General features: G+C 28.9%; 1 protein-coding gene across 3 annotated transcripts in view; it reads right to left on the bottom strand.

Moving 5' to 3' along the window:
• Khc-73 (Kinesin heavy chain 73) overlaps positions 1-21,960 on the bottom strand; it is a 369,120-nt gene that overhangs the window by 43,889 nt on the left and 303,271 nt on the right. For all 3 annotated transcript variants that reach the window (XM_085815982.1, XM_085815983.1, XM_085815984.1), the window contains exons 17-25: positions 20,206-20,368; positions 19,797-19,943; positions 16,473-16,619; positions 14,436-14,591; positions 14,175-14,348; positions 11,393-11,550; positions 8,792-8,924; positions 8,010-8,253; positions 7,425-7,551 (exon numbers count right to left, since the gene is read on the bottom strand). In XM_085815982.1, the coding sequence (XP_085672108.1) occupies positions 7,425-7,551; positions 8,010-8,253; positions 8,792-8,924; positions 11,393-11,550; positions 14,175-14,348; positions 14,436-14,591; positions 16,473-16,619; positions 19,797-19,943; positions 20,206-20,368 (1,449 nt within the window). The remainder of the gene's footprint in view (positions 1-7,424; positions 7,552-8,009; positions 8,254-8,791; positions 8,925-11,392; positions 11,551-14,174; positions 14,349-14,435; positions 14,592-16,472; positions 16,620-19,796; positions 19,944-20,205; positions 20,369-21,960) is intronic.

Genomic DNA, 21,960 nt, shown 5'->3' on the forward strand with positions numbered 1-21,960 from the left:
AAAATTAAAGAAAATATCATATGGAAATAACAAGTTTGCATCAACTATATAATAACTACTGCAAGTGTATGGGAACTTAATTTTCTTTTAAATTATTGATGTATCAGAACAACTGACTCATGAGCTACTAGACTGGATCAAAAATAATCCTTCTGAAATCTGTATGCAAGATAAAAGATTAAAAAATTCTAATATCAATTATTGCTTAGTTTACATGTTTAAAAAATTGTTAATTTTTTATTTTGACTAATTAATTACTTTGTTATAGAAAACATTCAGAATGCTCATATGAGTAAATAAGTCTTAAGGAATAAACTATTCCTTTTTCTTGTAATGCTTTTTAAAAAATCTGATGTGTACACCATATGACTTCCTTGTACGGAATATTAAATTATACGCATTTTTTCTTGCTATTTATTTAAACTTATTGGATTGAATTAAACATACCCGACAGCGCATAAACCACAATAGAATACATTCTTTAAAATTCACTTTGTTTACCATAGCGACACTCTGACGCTAGGTTTACTTAACAGTATTATATTTCATTCATATTATAACTCAGAATGCACAAAATGTATATCATTTAAAGAATTATCTAATCGTTGCCACATGTTCTATTCAAATACTATTATAAAGATAGAACTATGTATAAAAGAAATTAAGCAAATAAAACAAAAAGAAACAGTTTTTCACAGACGACCTGAGTATTTCTCATTTAATTAATTCAGTTCTTACTTCGCGAGAAGGCAAAAATACATAAAAACTCAAAATATCTATATTAAAAATTACGAAGTAAATCTCAAACGCTTATTTCCTCGAAAAATTCCAGAAAGAATTAAGCATGATTTAATTGGCAATAATAAATGAATGCATTATCTTTGTTGCTGCGAAGCTAAGTTTCTCTAGATTGGCAACAAATCCACTAGTCTCCTGTTTCAAATGTAAACATCCATGGCCGCCATTAAAACAGGTTTAGCTTCAATTAAACAACTTTAAAATTGCTGATAATTCTAAAAATATTGCACACAGATTTACTAAAGGCATAAATCCTTAACCGGAAGATTAAAACAATATAATTCAATCATTTTTAAAGAAAAATATGTACAATTTACAAACATATAAGAGTAAAGAAACTGAGATCACTGAGCCGGGTAATAGAGTGGATATATATATAAATATATTTATATACGTTTGGTGCTGCCGACTGCAACCAAAATACGAGGTGCACATCTACATGTTATAGCAGTACTATATACAAAATTTCAACGTTCTGAGGCTACTCGTTTTTGAGTTATGCGAGATATGTACGTACGTACATACGTACGAACATCTGTACGAACGTATGTACGTACGTACGCCACAAAAAATTCTCTTCAGAATTAATTTTAAAGCAGTTTTATAATTTTTTTGAAGGAAAAGAGTATTTTATTCTGTCCTTACGTACAGATATCACGCAAAAACATCGTTAAATTGCATTCGATAGTGGTCAAAATGGATATTTTCGTTGAAATATGCTGCCTGAAACTTTTCGCGATTACAATACTTCCTTTTTACTTCGTACAAGGAAGTAAAAAAAAAGGAAATGCAAATTTATTTTACATACGTAAGACTAGCTCGTATTTGATTCAACACAATATATACCCTTTCTGCATTCTCCAAACATGCATTTGGAGGAATCAATTATTATGAAGCAATTGATCTCTGCAAGTTTAATAACTGCATAAGAATCTATTTTAAATAATCAATAAATTTACAATACAAACAGAATATAGAAAACTTTAAAAACATTCTAATGGTCTCCATGAGCTTCTCAACATATATGCACATTTTATTAACAACAGATAAAACAAAATGTAATTCACTAAGAAATATACAGCCATCCACAGTTTCTACATCAAATTTGTGTTCCAATGGTGAAAAATTATAACGTTAACAAATTATTTTAAATGCAAACCAAAAGCAAATATCAGAAGATTCTACATTTCATGAAAGGAAAACTATATAATGGCACTTTTAATAACATGGAGTAGGAAGATTTGCTTATATTATCTTAGATAGTTATACATTTCTGTCTGTTAATGCACCAAGATACTTGCATTAAGTACTTTTAGCACATCAGTTTGCAATCAGGACCTGATTTAGATAGTTTTGCATCTTGGGCATACAGCTCTTTCAGTAGTCTATTATGCCTGTTTTCACGAAAGAAAGCAAGGTTATACGAGTCACAGGATGCTTTGGTCAAGGATTTCTTAACCCATTCACGGGCTTGTCCTTCCGAACAAAATACTTTAAAAATGGGTGTGTTGTCAGCTAACAATTCACTTTCCCCAAAAAAATTGCTTTCTTTTTCCAAAATCGCTCTAAGATGGGCCACTGCCTACTGTGGTATGTTCACTTCCCCTTAGAGTGATCGATAAGCCATTAATAAGCCATTAAATGACTACTAAAGCCCCCACTACTAAATGGTAAGAACTACTTGTTGCATTGGTTTCATATCTCTTATCTCTTTTCTTGGTATAGACTCGTTTCATTAATATCTGACTTCTGAACTTTTCTGAAATCTTTTTGATGTATTTTAGCTTCCATGCTTGTAATTTTTTTATTACTCAACCTGTTTTATTGGGCAATATTTTAACAGGGATCAATTTTTTTTTCACTACATAAATTTTTTTACACTATTTAGTTTTATTTCTCTATTTGTTTAGTGGTAGGCCAATTGATTTTGGAAACTTAAATTTTAATCACCCTTTTTTACTGATCGATTTTCTCTTTTTTCTGCATTTTATAGATTAAATGTAAAATATTGAACATAAAAAAAATTCTTTTGATTTTCACGGTTTCAGTTAAATGAATTTTAAAATATTTTTTTTTTAACTTTCAAAATATTTTTGTTCATATGTGTCTAAATTTAAAATCGTGGGACTCCCACCTAAAAATAACCAAGAATACTACTGTATCTAAAAATTATTTTTTACTTTTTAAGGTATCTAACTAAAGCTGTGTAAATTATTTAGTGGATTTTACTAATTTTATATGAATGAGATAATACAGTAAAAATGTTTTAATAATTCTATTCACTATTAAAAATGAAACAAACCCAAAAATTCCTCCCCCCCAAAAAAAAAAATTATATAAAATGTTTTAACTATATGTATATGATTTGGATGAGTTCTCCCGTTCTGTTTCAGGTGGCATACATTAGGATATAAATTATTATTTCTAATATTTTGTATGCCCTACTATAGCTTAGAATATTGTCTACCATTAAAAATTATAGCTAAAGGAATTAAATTTTGAAAAAAGATAAACAATGAAATAAACTGCTTCACTTTATGCTTTATGCACCTATTTATATAAAAATGGAATTTATGATTTGAATACGAACTAAAAATTGTCATCTATTAGTATATTAATCATACTTCTGTAGATGTAAATGCAGTTTATAATTATCAGGATAAGTATCCTAATGGTTTATACTAAGGTAACAAAATATGTATAAATCGATGTATAAAATGCTGGCATAACCAAACTACAGCTCTCTGATCCGTTAAATATGGCTTGGGTCTTAACAAACATGAGTTTTGAAATATTATTCCAAATGAAACAGAAATTGTTAAACGATATGCATTTTAATCAATTTTATTTTTTTAATCAATTCAATTTTATTTATTTATGTATAAAAATGTCATGTAACTTCAAACTGTGCATCATTCCTGCGACTTCTGTGGTACTGTTTTTAGAAGAGATTAAGGACTTTAAAGAACAAATACATTAGCAACAGGTAATGTTAATGATATAGTTAAAATGTTATTGAATAGCTGTACCACTGCATTTACTTGTAAACTGGCACTGGAAGAAGCAAAACATATCTGATGATCCAATCTGCATTTAATGAATTAACTGATAATGATATAGGGTGAGCAATTATCTCTGTATACTGGGCGGAATGTTAGTTGCATTCCAAAAATTAACTATTATTTGTTTGTGCAAAAACTCTACTAAATGCTGACAGCTTATTTCAAATAGATTTTGTATACTGAATAGAACTTCTTCCCAAACTGCTCTTTGCCCTCTTATTTGTTTTAGATTAAAGAAAAATCATTAGTTCTGTTTTTTTCAGGTCACTGTCTTCTTCATAAGAATGAAGAACTTTTCAAATTCTTGTCAAGAAATATCATTTCTTAATTTGCTATAATTAAAATTAAGGAAATCAATTTTATTTCTAGTTTTTCTGTCTGCTAAAAAGAATGCTCAAATACAATGTACAAAAATAAAAATTATTGCTTTATGTATCTCATTGTAGCTGTAAAGTAAATCTACTTGCGATTCTTTATTTTCCTGAATTCTAACATGTGGTTTCTATTCATACAAATTTGGCTATTTTTGGTATATAACTAGCCCATTTGCCGAGTTTATGAACCCTGGGCAAATGATACCAGTGTACAACAGTTCTATCCCACTATGATTGGTGCATTGTTAAATTGAAACAATTTAATTAACACTTTTTAAATAATAGCATAATTAGTTCATCTGTAAAAACTAATGAAGAAAAATTCTTTCACGTTTGAGAAATTTCGAAAAATATCATAATTTGTGTATTGAGAAATAAAAGTAACATAAATATGTACATAAAATGTGATGAAAGAATTTGTGGTATAGTGTGGCATATTTTCGGAAGGCACTCTCTCTCTCTCTCTTTTTTTTTTTTTTTTTTTTTTTTTTTTTGCGCATGTGTGTGTGTCTGTTCGTGGTGATTTAATGGGCTAGCTGCATAGTACTTTTGCCATTTTTTTTTTAATATGTAATAAATACAGGCCATTTCTTGAAAACATGTTTTTAAGAAGAAATAAACATTAAAATGAACATTGAAATGATATTTTGTGAAGGGAAAAGTATATTTGATTCAGTTACCTTACTAAACCAAAGTACATGAAAGGCCATTCTGATAACTTTAAAATTTACACATAACTAAATACATTAATATAAAATATTATTTACACATCAAATCAAATAAAAATTATTAAAACACATTCTAAAAATTGATAATTGTTGATCATAGTAAAGGACAATAAGAAATCTTAAAACATGATTTAAAAAGAAAGAAACATCAAAATAAAAGTTTAAATGATATTTTATGAAAACAAGATATGTTTGATCAGTAACCTTATCCACAGTTATTAAAGAATCAAATTTTTAAAAAGCTGAATTCCGACAAAATGTATTATATACATTCTAAATATTTTAATTCAAAACAGTATCATATACATTCTAAATATTTTAATTCAAAACAGTATTTAGACATTAATTCGAATGGAAGTAATTGAAATACATCACTAAATTTTCATGTTTTTTGGTCCAGGGAGGGAATAATATTTTTGGATATTTTGGTTACATGTATTGGGAAATAACGTTATCTTTCTGTTTCAGCAGATTCCAAAATTATTCCTATTTACTTTCGCAATTTTTTTCCATCTTACTTTTCTGGTACTGGTTTTTTATTACTGCATGATGTTAGATGAAATAACATCCATTTGTCTACTTTCTTAAGACTAGGAATTAGCAGAAAAAAGTATTTTCACATGTAAAATTTGCTTTAATACTGGTCTTTTGTGTGACTCATCAATTACTTCTATTTGTTCTTTTTCATTCTTATTTTTTATTTCATTTATTTATTACCTTTTAATCCAATAGTCCAATAGTCCTTAAAAGTGCAAAAGGAATAAAAAGGAATTCCTTTTATTTCAAAATTCTTTTCAATACTTTGAATTCTTTCCTCTTTTTTTCGGTATTAGGTTTTTTTTCTTCTTTTATCTTATTACACACACACCATATATATATCTATCTATATATATATACATACAATACTTTTTATAATTTTATTGCTAAACATTTTTGTAACTCAGAGAATGTATCTTGTAAAGCTCATTTTCGTAATTTTTGGATTTTGAGAAAAGGGAAAACTATATTTCTTAAAAAAAAAGAAGGTCTATTTTCCTCTTCAACAATTACTCTTTCTCTCTTATTATTCTTCTCTTTTCTTACTAAGTCATTAACACTATGGGAAGGTTCCCCCCCCCTCAAGGTTGGATCTGTGAATGATTAGGGTCATTGGAACCAGCAAAGAAACAAAGGATCAGCAGTCTCCAAAAAGCCTCAATCCCGAGTAAAATACCATCTAGTAAGTTTTATTTTAGCATAAAATAGTTTGCAAATCCAATTTAATTAATTTCGAGAAATTTTTCAGAAGTTTCAGTAAAAATTATTAGGCTCAATTTCATAATTAAACACTTAAATTAACGTATGAATTCTATTCAAACACAAAATATCTCCATGCTTCTTCTTTCCCCCTAAAAGACATATGCTTTGCATTCCCCTTTGAAATCTAGCCAACATGTAAAGATAGCTTGCCTGCTGGCCTTTGTAGCAATTAAGATTTTAGGATAGTAGAGTCACTCATAAATGTCAAACACTGAAGTATTTTGTACAATTCTCCTAATATTGGCAAAAAAATTGTGTGAAAGTGTAGGCAATTAAATAATGAAATCAAATAGTCAAATCACAACGTCAAAAATAAAAGCCTTTCTAAATTTATCATTATTCATGATATAAATTTGTAGATGAATTTTGTATAAAATATGATTTTTTCTTTATTCCTATTAATCTATATAAAAAATGATGGTACTCTTACATTATTGGGACCAGATTAAAAAAAAAATGTATGTATGTATATATGGATGAATGTGTTCATATATGCGTGCAAATTATATATATATATACATATGTATATGTTTACACATATATGCAAACAGACACATACACACATGCATACATACAATTCTGAATCCGGTCCCCATAGCAGAAGAATATCTAAATTGCTTTTCTGTTTTTAATTCACTAATCATTTTTTGAGTTAGAAATAAAAGCCTATTTTATTAGATCTTTTTTACTTTTTCATTTCTCAAACAACTCTAAAACAGAAATTAATTCGTTCATCTATTTCTCTTCATTTTCTACCTGCTAACAAATTTCTTGCTTTGTTAGAATCAGTGTTTGGGGTGAAAGTAAGACAAAAATCTTAGCTAGCTGTTCTTGAGTATCTTTTAATTCCAACAAAAACATGGGCAAATCCCTTCTCAAGGGTATATTTAAAATAACAATTTTCCGTAACGACCTATTAAAGAGCCTCCATAAAAGAACAAGATAATTTGGGTGAAACCATTAAAGGGTTAATATATGGGGTCGTAGGCCCACGATTATGGGGTCTAGGTGATATTTTTTGCAATCAATAAAAATGAAAGCTGATAATTATAATACCTCAATCCAAAAAGCATGTACATTTATGATGACACATAATCACATCAACAATTAAATATTACAAAAATATTAATACTTTTTTATTTTAAATGATTAAATATACATACCAATCAGCTGGTGCTCCAGGGATGCCAGATCTAGGGGCAGGAACAAGAACTGTATTTCTCTCTTCTGTCAAACATACCCACTGGTCAATCAAACTCTGCTCTCTTTCAACATCTTGATCAGTCTTATCTGAAAAGTTAGGCAAGTGTTTACAAGACTTCATATCATTACTGTGTTTAATTAGAAATTACTTCAGTGTGTACTTAAAAAATTTTATTCTACTGAAACAAATTATATACTGATATACTTTAATTTACAAGCTACAAGTAGCATTGAGAATAATGTTGCTCTTTTTTTAATGCAGAAACATGGTGAATTATAATTGTTCATCTTTACCTAATTTTCAGATTAAAAAATAAAAGTTAATATTCTCAATATTCAATTTAGATGTCAGTTATTTTGCACATATTTTAACAACTAACTCAGAAGTTCTTTTTAAATGTTAATCGTGATAAAATTAAATTTGTTTTGCTGTAGTAACTTGGCGTGCAGTCCTGACTGGGATATAAGCCACATGCTTGACATAATTCCAATTCATTAATTAACTAAATTTAAAAGTTTTAAAATGATTTTTCTGCAAATTTTACCTTTCTTATTAATGATTTTCTGAATCTGGCTATCAAGATACTCTCTTCTTTTCATCAGAGCTTCAGACCACTTTTCTCTCAATAGGGTTAAATCTTCTTCCTGATACGAATCTAATGGCTTTTGCAGTTTTGAGCGAGAACATATGCCTCCAATGGAAACACTTGTTATTGCTTCACATATGATAGGTAGTGTACCAGAATTATGGACAGGTTTCACTCTTACAACAACTCTACGTTGTTGGCCCTAGATTAAGACAAGAATAAGGAAATGTAATACATTGTAAAACATACCTTATAAAAATTTTGATCATTTATTAAAATACATGCATACAAATAATGGTATCAATGCTATTATGGCACTGAATTGCTAGACTAATGGGATCAGTAAGTTTTCAACAATGTATACACCTATTTTAGTTAGCTGTTGATTTAGAAAGCGTGATTTCTTTGGTGATAGATAAATAAAAAGATACTAATGGTCATAAGGAAATTGAGAAGTCACCAATTCTAGCAGATGTAATTCCATTGCTCACAAAAGGCATTAGATGCTTTGTAATTTGAGTAATTAACATTATGCTGCACTTGAACTATTTTCAGATTTGTAAATGCTGCAGCGTCTTTCTATGGATTTTCTCTGGCATCTGGCAGCACCTTCTACTATAATTTTGTGAGGGTATATATGGTTATATTTGAATTTTCACATTTTTTTCCCTCTTACAAATATCTAGATGTAAAATTTATAAATGACTTCTCCTTTTAAACAGTAAATTAAATAGATTTACCTGTCGCAACTGATAAACACCGCCTGTAGTAATATCAGGTCTTGGTATTACTTCAACTGCAGCATATTCTCCCAAATCATTCAGCTCTTGTATTTCAACCCACAACTCAATCTTCCGAATTAGCTCTGACCATCTGAAAAAATATTTTAAATAATGAAATAAAAGCGAAATATATCAATAATATAATTACAAATATGGTCATGTATGCTACAGTTTTAAAAATACATTAAATTTAAAATATTTAAATAGCTATTAAATAATAATAATACATTTAAGCAATTATTTAAAAAGCTTCTCAGACTATACAACTAACATATAACTATAATTACATTACACTATGATTAATAGTGATGTTAAGAAAGAGTCAATTCACTCAACTGCTTATTTAGAATTTAAATAGTAACAGAAAAAAAATTCAGTTAAAGGAATTAAATTTTCAGCATGGCTTAAAATGCTTAACAGGAGAAAAACATTTTATTACTAACTCAAAAGTACCCAATTTTATTTCCAAGGAATATTTTCATGAATTCTGAAACAGAATTTTAGCCTTATTTATGTTTAATGAAGGTGAAAAACAATTTCTTCCAATGTATCTATCCTAAAAGACTTTTATAAAGCAAAGCACTAGCGTATTTTCTTTTATTTCTAAATCTGAAACTAACATAGTACAAAGTCCGAAATCCGGACTCAACAGGACTTCGGCGGTTCCGGATTTAAGATTTTTCCGGATATTAGATCATCAGTTTAAATCTAGTAAGATGGCATGTAGAAATTATAAAATTAAAAATATGAAATCATGATTTATGAAATAAGGAAGTATTTAAGATCTACAGGGTATCAAAATTTACAAAAAAAGCTTAATATTTAGTTTACCTTATTAAACATTTCTTTCAATGTAAGTTGTTTGAGTTGCTTTGTTTATTTGTACTAATACTTTCTCTTTAATTCTGTAGACAGACATAGTCTCTTGTTCAGTTACATTGTTGAAGTCCTGTAACTGCTGTTTTGAGAATTCCGACTAACATGTCAATCGAAAGTTTCTCATTTTCAGTAACTTCTCTGTCACTTTCTTCACTATTGGTAGCGATATTTTCTGGATCTAGAACCATACTACAGATTTTGCCGTTCATTAATTTGATTGATGATTGAGAAGCATTGTCATCACAATGAAAAACTTCTTTTATATCATCTTCATTTATTACTGCTTCTCCATATTTCTTTACAAAATCTGATAATTGGAAAATTTCACCTTTGTTTTGTGATATCCAAAAATCTTTAAAATTAGTGGCTGTCATCATCAAATTTAGCTATCCTTCACTATACATATTTGGCTATGCATCAGGAGCTTGGCGACTGATGACAAATTGTTCCATTAAATTTTATCTTGCTTCTATCATGCACTGAGACAATTAAGCCTGAATTGTATTAGTTATTTATTATACTTATGTCTATTTCTTGCACATGCTTATAAGAATTCTGAATAAATTTCTTGGCTTATAAGAATTCTGAATAAATAAATTCTCACATATACTTAAGCCTTATTGAGGGCAGGCGTTAGATATCTTACTGCCTGATGTACTCTCTGTAGGTCCTAAAGTCTGCGACTCGGTGTGGCCATACGAGCTCTGGTGTTGGTTCTGTGTTTATGTGAATAACAAATCAGTTATTCTTAATTCAAATAGCCCTAAATGTAATCTTTGGTCTGTGAGTATCAGCAAAAAATCGATTTTTAGCATATGGAAAAATATTTTTGGTAAATTTTTTCCTCGTCAACATTTTTTAGCGCATTTAACTTAAATCTGTAATCACTGCCAAGCGTAATGTCAACATAAAAGGTTACCATAATCCTTTATTATTCAATTACTAACTTAAAAAAAAAATTGTTTAGCATCGCTACTATGAGTCATTACTCAAGTTGTCATGTTTTGATAAACATGCGGTGATGAAAGGAAAGTATAATAAATAATAATTCACCAGATTGCCGTCAGTTCAACAATGTATTTATGTGGAATGTTCCGGTTTGAGATATGTAGCAATGGAGCCAAATTACTGATCCTACAAATTTATGCAAAAATGATTGTTTCTTCAATAACAAGGTATTTTATTTAGTTCCGAAGTGAAATTAAGAATCGGGACTCTCCAGATGTTTTATTATGTGCAGAGGGGGGGGGGAATTAAATGTGCATGCATAAAGCCTATGAGAAAAACGTTGGTGGTGGTTTTGAGGTCCGGATTTTGGACGTTGTACTGCATACGGAAAATAAATTAAAATTAACTTATGTATACAAAATTATATTCATTGTCTTTCTGTGACATTTATTTATTTACAAATTAAATTTATTTACAAATTATTTTATTTACAAATTAAAGAATAAAGCATCATAAATAGACTAATTTATATGATTAAGAGGAAGAAAATGTATTTTAGTTTTAAACAGTGAAATGAAACAGTGACAAACCAACTTATTACATATAGGATTGTACATAATATATATATATGAAGTACTAACTCATGTTTTTAAATATTAAATGATTCTATCAAAATTAATATAAATGTAACAAAATTATCCAAGAATTAAAAAAAACAGAACTCATACACACCGATCGGCTAAAGACCTAGATCGCATTAACTGGACATCCACATCCCATCCAGGTTTAGTACTACTAAACCCAGCACTACGATGACCCCATACTTCTATGGAAAGAGCACCTTCAGAGCAGTGTTCAACAAATTCTTCTGTCACATATACTACAAATTCCTATAAAATGAAACATAAAGTTTAGAATTTACTGCAAGCAAATAACAAATGCATTTCTCATTCAGTACTTGCAGATTATTAAAATCATTTTCGTTTCAAACTTATTTGAGTTTATTAGGTGGCCAAGCTTAATAGAAGGCCATTTGCGTATTGCAAACTGGGCTACCAGTTTTAAACTTTTTAAGTAAAATAATAACCAACAACTAATTCATTAATTAATCCTAAAATAGCAGTTAAAATTAATACTAGAATTAATCTATTTACACAATTTTGAAATAGACAAACAGACAAACGTGCACAGATTTTTAGTAGAGATTCTTAATTTTGTACAACTGCTGATAGCTTTTTTGGTCAGTGCCTTCTCAGTTGCAGAATTTTCCTTGGAATTTGCAGTGCTTTTCTAGATTTGATTGATAATGGCATGAGATATTTTTTTCCCTATATCACTTTCACTGACAGTTTTTATAGTTCTTTTAAAACATTTTATAGTCAGTTTTTATGCATGTCAATATTGTTGTGAACTGACTCCTAATTCTAAAGATAACTCTTCATTTCCTTCTGAAGTATTAGCTATAGTTTGCAATTTTTCTGAAGTTAAAAGCCATTATTCCAAAGTCGTCATTTTGCTGAAAATTTATTTCTTCCATAGCTTAATTAAGTAATCATTAAATGAAGCAAAAATCAACTTGCATAAGAGTACTTGCATCTTTATGAAAAAATACTGGATTACAATAAAGGTGCTTAGTTTGCATACTATAGCATTATGAACTGTAGATAAAGTCTTCTCTCTTTTCAAAAAGCAGTAAACTGGTTTAACCCCTTCGTGCCGACTGTCACGTATACATGCCAGCAATGAACATACTTATCTACCGGCCGACACGCAGGCGTGCCAGAGCATTGTTGCGTTTTCTACTGAATGTCATGTATTTGTGCCAGTACCTTGGAACGTTTTTCAAACTATAATTTCTGCCACAAGATGGCACTGTATGCCCATATGGTTTCAATTACATGTACATTAGACATTCTACTCGAAATGAGAGAAGCATGACTCACATACACGTGTTTTTGATTATATAAACAAACGGGGAACTAAATGTTTCCGAATGGCGCGATTTATGACGTCTCTTTAAATCGCACTTTATTCGCACGTGGTAGTTGTTTATTGTAAGTAGAAGTTTTATATGCGCTAAAGCGTTGAGTATTTCGGTTTACAGTTCAGTTTTTAGAAAATAATTAGATCTTGTTAGATGTGAATTTTTTCTGTTTTTACCGTTTCAATATCGAAGCGTCGAAAATGATTAACAGAGCATGAAATAGCAGAAATGATGCAAAATATTTCAGATATTGATTCTGAAATTCTGATATTCTGATACTGATTCTGAAAGATTAACTGAAAGACATTTTCCAAAACTTTGTTCAGAAGAGACTGGTAAGAAAATGAGACGACGGTGCTTCGTTTGTTCACATTCACGGAAAAATCCTCCAAAACGGCAAATGAGTTATTACGAGTTCAAGGAATGTAACGTAGGACTGTGTGTAGATCCCTGTTTTAAAATTTTTCATACGAAAAGAGAATTTTAAGTAATATATTTAGTTTTCAGATGTATAATGTTAAAAGTCATAAAATGGTGAGTAATTAAAATAAAATGTGTAAAATATGCATTTAAACAAGAAATAAGGTAATTAAAGTATATATATAAATAAAGCATAAGCCGTTTAAATACTCTATAGAGCATTATTAAACAATGCGTTGATACTTCGGAAATTTCATGGATTTAGGCTTAGTAGCAAAAAAGCCCCCGGCCCTGGAGAGAAGGGACTGCCGGCCTCTGCGATAAGCGCACATTTTCGCTACACGGCTCGAAGGGGTTAAAATAAAGCATCTTTATGAAGACATTCCTGATAAAGCCATGGTCCACAATACATTAAATGGATGAATTACAAAAATCTTTGACATATATGAGTAGGATATTTTGGCACTGAAAAACCAGTCTTTTGCTAACATGAGTTTAATAAGTAGTGGTGATGAGTTTAATAAAAAGCTGTTTTCTGTTAAGTAGTATGCATTTGTTTTGGTTCCTAGAAATTAGGACATAATAAGTGGATGTGTCTATTAACTAATGAGTTTAATAAGCGGTGAGGACTGTATATACTGATTTTTGAGCACACTATACCTAATATAACAATAATGTAATGTTCAATATAATTGTTAGAGATTAAAATCTATAGATTCTTTTACATAAATAATCAGAGACAAAAATATTGCTTCCTATAAAACATTTAACAGATAATATATCATCTATTAAAATTTCATTGTCAACCTAAAAACAAAACAAAGAAGTGAGAAAAAGAAAATAAAATCATAGCCATTTGGAATATAAACATAAAAAATCCAATAAAAATACCAACTTAAATTTTGTTCTAACTTGAAGATAATGATAATAACAATAATAAACTTTGAAGATGCATTTGAAATTAACCTTAATCTTAGTTAAAGCTGGTTAAAATACTAAAATCCTAAAATTTCTATTTGTATTTAAATATTACTTGTAAATCATAATCAAAAAGAAATCTTTAATAATAATCAATTCAGCACATTTTATCTCAGCAAAAATCTTCCTTACCTGCACATGCTCAAATTTAAATGTCATGCAGTCTTTCCCCTTTCGTGAGGCAGGATATTCTGGATTAACAATGGGCGGAACAACAACAGCATCTGGATGACCCCAAAAGACATATTGGCAAAACACAAAATTTGAAAGTGACGGAGGTAGACCAGTGGCAGATTTTATGGACAGCTAAAATATATAAATACAATATTGATTAATTATAATCATCACTTGAATGTTACATATAATAAGTTCTAATAAAAATTGGACATTTACTTGTATTTTTATTTGACGGCTTGCATTACTCTCATTCATATCATGAGAACTGTCTTTAATATCTGAGCTTCTGTCCAAGTCAGATTCACTATTCTCCAAGTTATCTAGAAAGCTTCCTTCTATGCGACAAATTTCAACATGTAGCCTCCCAGCAACCTAAAATACATTAAATTTTTATACCATAATTAAAAGAAAACTTCAGAAAAGCACAATTTTTATTTCAGCTTTTCTTTTTACTGTAATACATTATACAGAATTATAGCATTAAAATAACAACACAATAAAAGCTCTACTATCTGGGAAATTTGAGAAACGCTGAATTCCAGATATAGATAAATTCTAGACAGTTAAAAGTATACATATTGGAATTCAGGTTAGGAATGCCAAATGAATGGAAGAAATTTATGCTCTAATATTTTAAAAGCAGTAATCTTATTTGTTACCAACTTGAATACCAAAAGTATTCATTTACAATTATATAACATTTGAGGGTAAATAAAATTATTTCAGACATGAACATTGACATATTTTGTAAGCTTTAAAGATAAAAGTAAAACATCTTATTCAGTTAATGAAATCCCACCAAATATAAAAGATGGTAAAGATGATGTTAATTGGAGCCTTTCATTCCAGCCGAAGTTTAATGAAACAGTTTATTATTTATATAAACAAATACAATTTATAGATATAGCATATAAAAACTTAAATTGGTTATTGCAAATTTTCACAATGCTTCATCACTGTTTATCCATTTTTAAGTAGAGTTGCACATCATGCCTTTTTCTGCCAGGATCTGATAACTTAGAAACTATTGAACTGCCTACTGTCCCATGACAGGTTCGCCATAAATATTAATTATATTTTTCAAAATATGACGAAAAAAATTTAGAAAATTAGGCTGGCTTATTGAGAACTAACTGGGTTTGCATAAAATCAAGGCAAAATTCAAATGATTGCAATGTGACATAATGCTTAAAGATTTCTGTCGCTAAATCACTCTATTTGGCAACAGTGTATATGTGCTAATAATACAACAAGCTCTAATGGTTAAAAATCTCTCATTTCCTTAATTTTTAGCCCAAAGCGTGTTAGCCCAGAAGGGATATTAATTTCGCTTTGGCATTTTGCGTTGATTCACGGCGAATCACTTTTCAAACTGTCAGTACCAAATATTATCACCCTGTGTTATAATTAAAGAAGTTAAATAATGAAGAATATGCATAAATATATGCATGTTTCTCACACTGTGATAAAACAACAGTAATTAGAGCCATCAAATTTTGACTAATGTAATCTTCCACCAAATATGGGCATCTGGAAGCCCTAATTTGGAATTTGTTTTATTATCGATTTCATATTTTGTAACACTTTAACGAATTTTTGAATAACAAACTCAACGATTTCAAACCAATCAATGGCAACACTATATTGGGAAAAAAATACATTTATATCTCCAATGTGTTAGATTGTGTATTGGAAATTCTAAAGATATGCTCATTTTAAAATTATTTTGCGATATTGCTGTTGAATTGAATTTTATGGTTTAAGTGCAAAGAACATGATATGTAACAAATAAAGGTAACACAGAAAATGTTAAAAAAGTTCTTTTGGGCATAATGTAAAATCTGAAAACTTTAGATTTTTTTTCCTTTTTATACCCCCTAAAATTTTAATATATTCTGCTTAAGTGGATCTTCCATTTTAGTTGAACACCAGATAGTCGGGCTTTTACTGTATATAATATTTGAACTATGTTCTAACATTAATCAATTCCAAAACTTAAATGAATGTAAATCCAATAAAATTTAATAATTTATTTCATATACAAAGTAAATTTTACTATTAATTTTGTTTATTTCAGTGGCAGGTTAGAAAAAACACAATACAATCAAGTATATTATAAATAATAAAATAAATAATAAAGAATAAGAATATGAAACAAATATATTTTCAACAAAAAGAGAAAAATATCAAATAAAATACATGCAGTACAAAATGATTTTGATTAAAGGATTAAATTTTTTAAAAAAATCGTACTTCTCCTTGCTGACTTATAATAGGAACCTGGTAATCCAAAGTTACATCATGAAACAAGAAATCTAAAAATACATTGGCTACACCAATGAGATTGTGATTTTCTTGGGATTCATAGAAAGGATCCATAGCTTTAGGTGGCAGCCCTTCCTAAAATAGAAAACAATTATTATAATTTTAAACCAGTAAGGTATGAAATTTTAATTACATTAAGAAAGTTAATGCCACAGTTACTTAAAGAAAACTGATTTATTACACAAATTCTATATTATAAATGTTCACTAATACTGACTGTTATCTCTACATCTCTACCACTCGAAGAAATCTTTACAAGTTTACTTGCTCTTCCAGATTTATTTCCACAAATTTCTACCATTCTCAGCAACAAAAAATGGCAGCTATTCCTTACCAGCGTACTCTTCAATAATTTTATTCAATTTGACAATAACATCTATAAACAAGTACAGGGTATCCCTATGGACGGGAATTTTTCAACTTCAGTATGTGAATTATTCCTGTTTACTAAAGAATTGACCTATGTACGTTCACTCAGTACAGAAGAACGTCTCTTTTTCCAACACATCTATAGATATGTTGATGATGTCATTGCGTTTAATAACTACAACAAAATAGAAATAGCTAATATCTACCCTGCTTGCTTAAAACTAAATAAAACCAATACAGAACAGCATAATGTAGTCTACCTTTATTTACATATTATAGATTACCATTTCATTAAAGTTTACGACAAAAGAAGAGAATTTAATTTTTCCACACTTAAATTAACTAACTGGAATTCAAATATTTCCAAAAGAGTCATACTCAACACAATTTATTCACAGCTACTTAGAATAAAAAGAATTTGCAATACTGCGGAACACTTACAAGAAGAAATACTATACTTCGTAACTATTTTAAAAAGTAACCTAATACCTCATAAAAAAATTAAAAATTCCCTTACAAAAGCTGGCATTAGCCTTACCTATTTTTAGATTTTTTGAATTAGATAATGATATTTTATGCCTAAAGCTACGGGCGGTTTAAGATGGATGACTAATTCAGAGAATCTATTGTAAAAATGTACAGATAATTCTTGTTTATTCATTCTCTTTCCTACAAAATTTTGGCACTTTAATCTTAAATACTATTGTCTACATAGTTTTAAATTTCTATAATGGCCAATTTTACTGCTTTTATTAACAAATCGGGCTTTTTTCGTTTTTCATAGTAGCTTGATTGCCCGCTAGCTTGAAGAATTACGACTTTTTTAACATATGACTGTTTTTTCCTTTTACTCTTGCTTTAATGGCCAAGTTTTTATAGTTTTAGCTGAATTGGCCATTTTCACTTCGAAAAAATTTTTTTTCCATCCTACTACAAGCCAAGCGCCATTTTTGAGATCTTTACACGTTTTTCCGAGGTTTCCGGCCCCCTTCAATAATAGGAGACGAGTTGCAGATGGCGAAAATCTCTTCGTATTGGCTAAATGCCCACAGAACTTCGCTTCCCCCTACATGCGTCATCCGAATGAAAGACACAGAAAGAATTGCAGCCATTTTTCAACAAGTTTTAAGAGGGACAGCTTTGCATCGCCACAGGTCAGTTTTTGTTTCTTTTGTTACAACTTTTTCTTGGTCTTAGCAACACCCACTTAGTTTGTTCTCATCTTAATTTTTGTTTTATTTTATTTTAATTACAGGTTTTCATTACAGATTTCTAAAATCTATAATTTAAAAATTAAATTGTTAATCTTTAAGCTTGCAGGCCCAGCCCGTATGTTTTTGTATTTTTAGGACTAATAGCTCATCGCTTTTTATTTTCGTTTTTGTTTTTATTTTAATTTTGATTTTAGTTTAGATTTAGGAAGTTTAGGTATTGTTTAACATATTTTAACACCTTAATGTGTCATTCTGTGCAGATGCGTCGGGAAATTGGAACAGAGAATTGAGACTATTAAAATTTCCAAGACACTTTGTCTAAATTTTAAAAAAATTTTTAGCAAAAAAGTTTCAATTGTCTGTTTCGGCGAAACGCGTAATGGGGTTAGCTTGATTCGACGTTCAAATAAATGAAATTTCCCTTGAAAAGCCAGTTGGGAAGTCGAATTGGGCTAATTTACCATTTTCCGCTTACTTTTTATCTGTTTCTGTTTTTTTAATGTTTTACATGTCTAATGGTTTGATTTTCATATGTATTAATTTTTTAAAAATGTGTTGAACCTTTTGGAGCAGCAGCTCTTGGTAACTTTTAGGCGAGCTTACTACAATTTTTATATTTTACTTATTTTGCAGCATATTGCGCAAGATGTTTTCTAGACCAAAATTGGTTTTTTAAAAATTATAATTACTACTTTGCTTGATATATTATATATATATATATATATATATATATCAGATGTATTTTGATATACTGCTTTAGAAACAACTGCAGGGAAACCATATTACTGAATTTTACCAATAATATATTTATTGAATTACACAATAATTTCAATAACCATTTCATGTATATTTTAGAATTAGTAAAATGTTTAGTCAATAATATAACAGGGAATATACAGATTTTTCCCCCTTGATTAAAATGTTTTCAGATTTTAATAATAATAAAAATAATAAACAGCATAAAGAAATAACAGAATACAGAAATAATAAAAGTATATTCTTATTTTAAATTGACCACATCCTTTACTTGGGGAAAAGAGAGTGAGAGGCACATACGTTAAAAAATTACACTGAAAATTTATTTGATCTTTAATAGCAGATATTTTTATTATAGTCAATCATACTTTTGTTTGTTTAATTACAGCAAAATATTCAAAAGCTTTCGGCTTAAGAGGAAAGATGCCTTTCTGGAGAGCTTTCTAAGGAAATAGGGGTTGTATTCAAGTTGCAAATAGAAAAAACAACAAAACTGCCTTTGCAGCCAGCTCATTTACCACAGTATGAACTTGGGTCAAATTACCTCTGTTCAGCTGCCTTAACCATTCATGGCCACTAGAGTGTTATTTATTATGTGCTAAGTGACATACATAAACATACATGACTGAAGATTTTTTATAATAAAAATTATACTGAATAATTAATTTTCCAAACTTTTTTTCAATAGTGAAATTTTTCAGTATATTTTTGTTTTGATATTAATATATCAGAACTAAAAATTGTATAAGTTAAGGAGTTTTTTACAGTAGATCTTTCCATCAAATTGAATTTATATAATTAATAAAATTCAGGGTTCTAACAAATTTTATAGTGATACACAAGAAATCCAGTATTTGAAGAGGAGGATTAAAAACCATAATATAGTTCAAAATAATATAATTTAAATACTTACTTTCATATTAAGACCTTTTTCTTTTCTTTCTTGATACATTTCTCGCATATCAATTAATTTGTTTTCCAGTTTTTCCATTGACCATACTTGTCCATTTTTGTTCCTTCGCTTCACAAGAACAGCAGGCTCACTAACAAAAGCTCCTTTCTAAAATATTTTAGAATATACTTTTAATGTATAAAATAAAAAAGTAATCAAATATTGCTGAACATTTATCCAAAATTCCTATTAAAAATGCTATTAATTTTTCTGAAAACATTTACAAAACTTAAACATGTTTTAATGGCAAGATGCTGTACTTTAATATATATTTTTTTAAACTGTTTATATTCAGATTTTAGCAATCACTTTTGATAAATCTAATTTGACAAGATCAAATTTAGTGTAGTCAAATTTAATTTGACAGTACCTTTCTGTTGGGGCTGAGATTTGCAGCAGGGATCTGAAGTGTCACTTTGAACTCCGTTTCCTTGCCCATTTCTTCAGCCAGAAAGTTCGCTTCTCTTACAAGACCATTAGCACGAACTATGTCCTCTCGTAATTTTGCAAGACTTTTCTTAAATAATTCATCTCTATAGTAGCAAACATATAAGATAATGTTAGATATACATAATAGATGTTCATAAATTTAAAAAAATTTATTTTGTAATATTATTTTGTAATATTTTGTAATTATTTTGTAATTTTTGAAAAAGCAGTTAATTTTGATAACAGAAAAACATTAAAATTTTTGTGCTTCACATTGATTTTTACAAATAGGGCGGTGGGGGGGACAAAGAAAAAAATTAATTTCAAATGTACAAGCTCCTATTTTCTGCTGGTAACATGATTAAGGGTTATTTGCAGCAATGGATGAATGTGAAATTCTGTATCAAAATTAGTAAATGAGCTATAGAATGTATGAATTATTACGGAAAGACTGTTTTATTCAATATTTAAATTTTTGATTAAACAGATTTAAAGGGCGAAAAGTAGATATTGAATACTAGCAAAACATATGGATTCCTATATGTCCAAGACAGACACTAAAAATGAATTGGTGAAATGTGAGGAAAAAAAAATATCAGCTCAGCATTTGGGCAATGCTTAAATTAATAAACACAGACAAAAATACATTTTGAAAATTTTAAATGATATTTTAAACACAATAAATAAAAAATGGTACTCAGAATCCTAATATCTGAACAAAAGGAAATTGGAATGAACATTTAGGCTCACATTCTTCAAAGTACTAAAAAAAAAAAAAAAAAAAAAAAAAAAAAATCTGATGTGCACACCACATGATTTCCTTGTACAGAATATTAAATTATACGCATTTTTTCTTGCATTTTATTTAAACTTATTAGGTTGAATTAAACCTACTTCGCCGTCAGCGCATAAACCACAATAGAATAAATGCATTCTTTAAAATTCACTTTGTTTACCATAGCGACACTCTGGCGCTAGGTTTACTTAACAGTATTATATTTCATTCATATTATAACTCAGAATGCACAAAATGTATATCATTTAAAGAATTATCTAATCGTTGCCACATGTTCTATTCAAATACTATAATGAAGCTAGAACTATGTATAAAAGAAATTAAGCAAACAAAACAAAAAAGAAACAGTTTTTCACAGACGATTGAGTATTTCTCATTTAATTAATTCAGTTCTTACTTCATGAGAAGGCAAAAATACATAAAAACTCAAAATATCTATATTAAAAATTACGAAGTAAATCTCAAACGCTTATTTCCTTGAAAAAATTCCAGAAAGAATTAAGCATGATTTAATTCACAATAATAAATGAATGCATTATCTTTGTTGCTGCGAAGCTAAGTTTCTCTAGATTGGCAACAAATCTACTAGTCTCCTGTTTCAAATGTAAACATCAATGGCCGCCATTAAAACAGGCTTAGCGGCAATTAAACAACTTTAAAATTACTGATAATTCTAAAAATATTGCACACAGATTTACTAATGGCATAAAATCCTTAACCGGAAGATAAAAACAATATAATTCAATCATTTTTAAAGAAAAAAATATACAATTTACAAACATATAAGAGTAAAGAAACGGAGATCACTGAGCCGGCTAATAGAGTGGATATATATATATTTATATACGTTTGGTGCAGCCGATTGCAACCAAAATACGAGGTGCACATCTACATGTTATA

Source organism: Stegodyphus dumicola, chromosome 4 (assembly GCF_044657685.1).
Source record: "Stegodyphus dumicola isolate Sdum_Otavi_A_Nest chromosome 4, ASM4465768v1".
NCBI lineage: Eukaryota > Metazoa > Arthropoda > Arachnida > Araneae > Eresidae > Stegodyphus > Stegodyphus dumicola.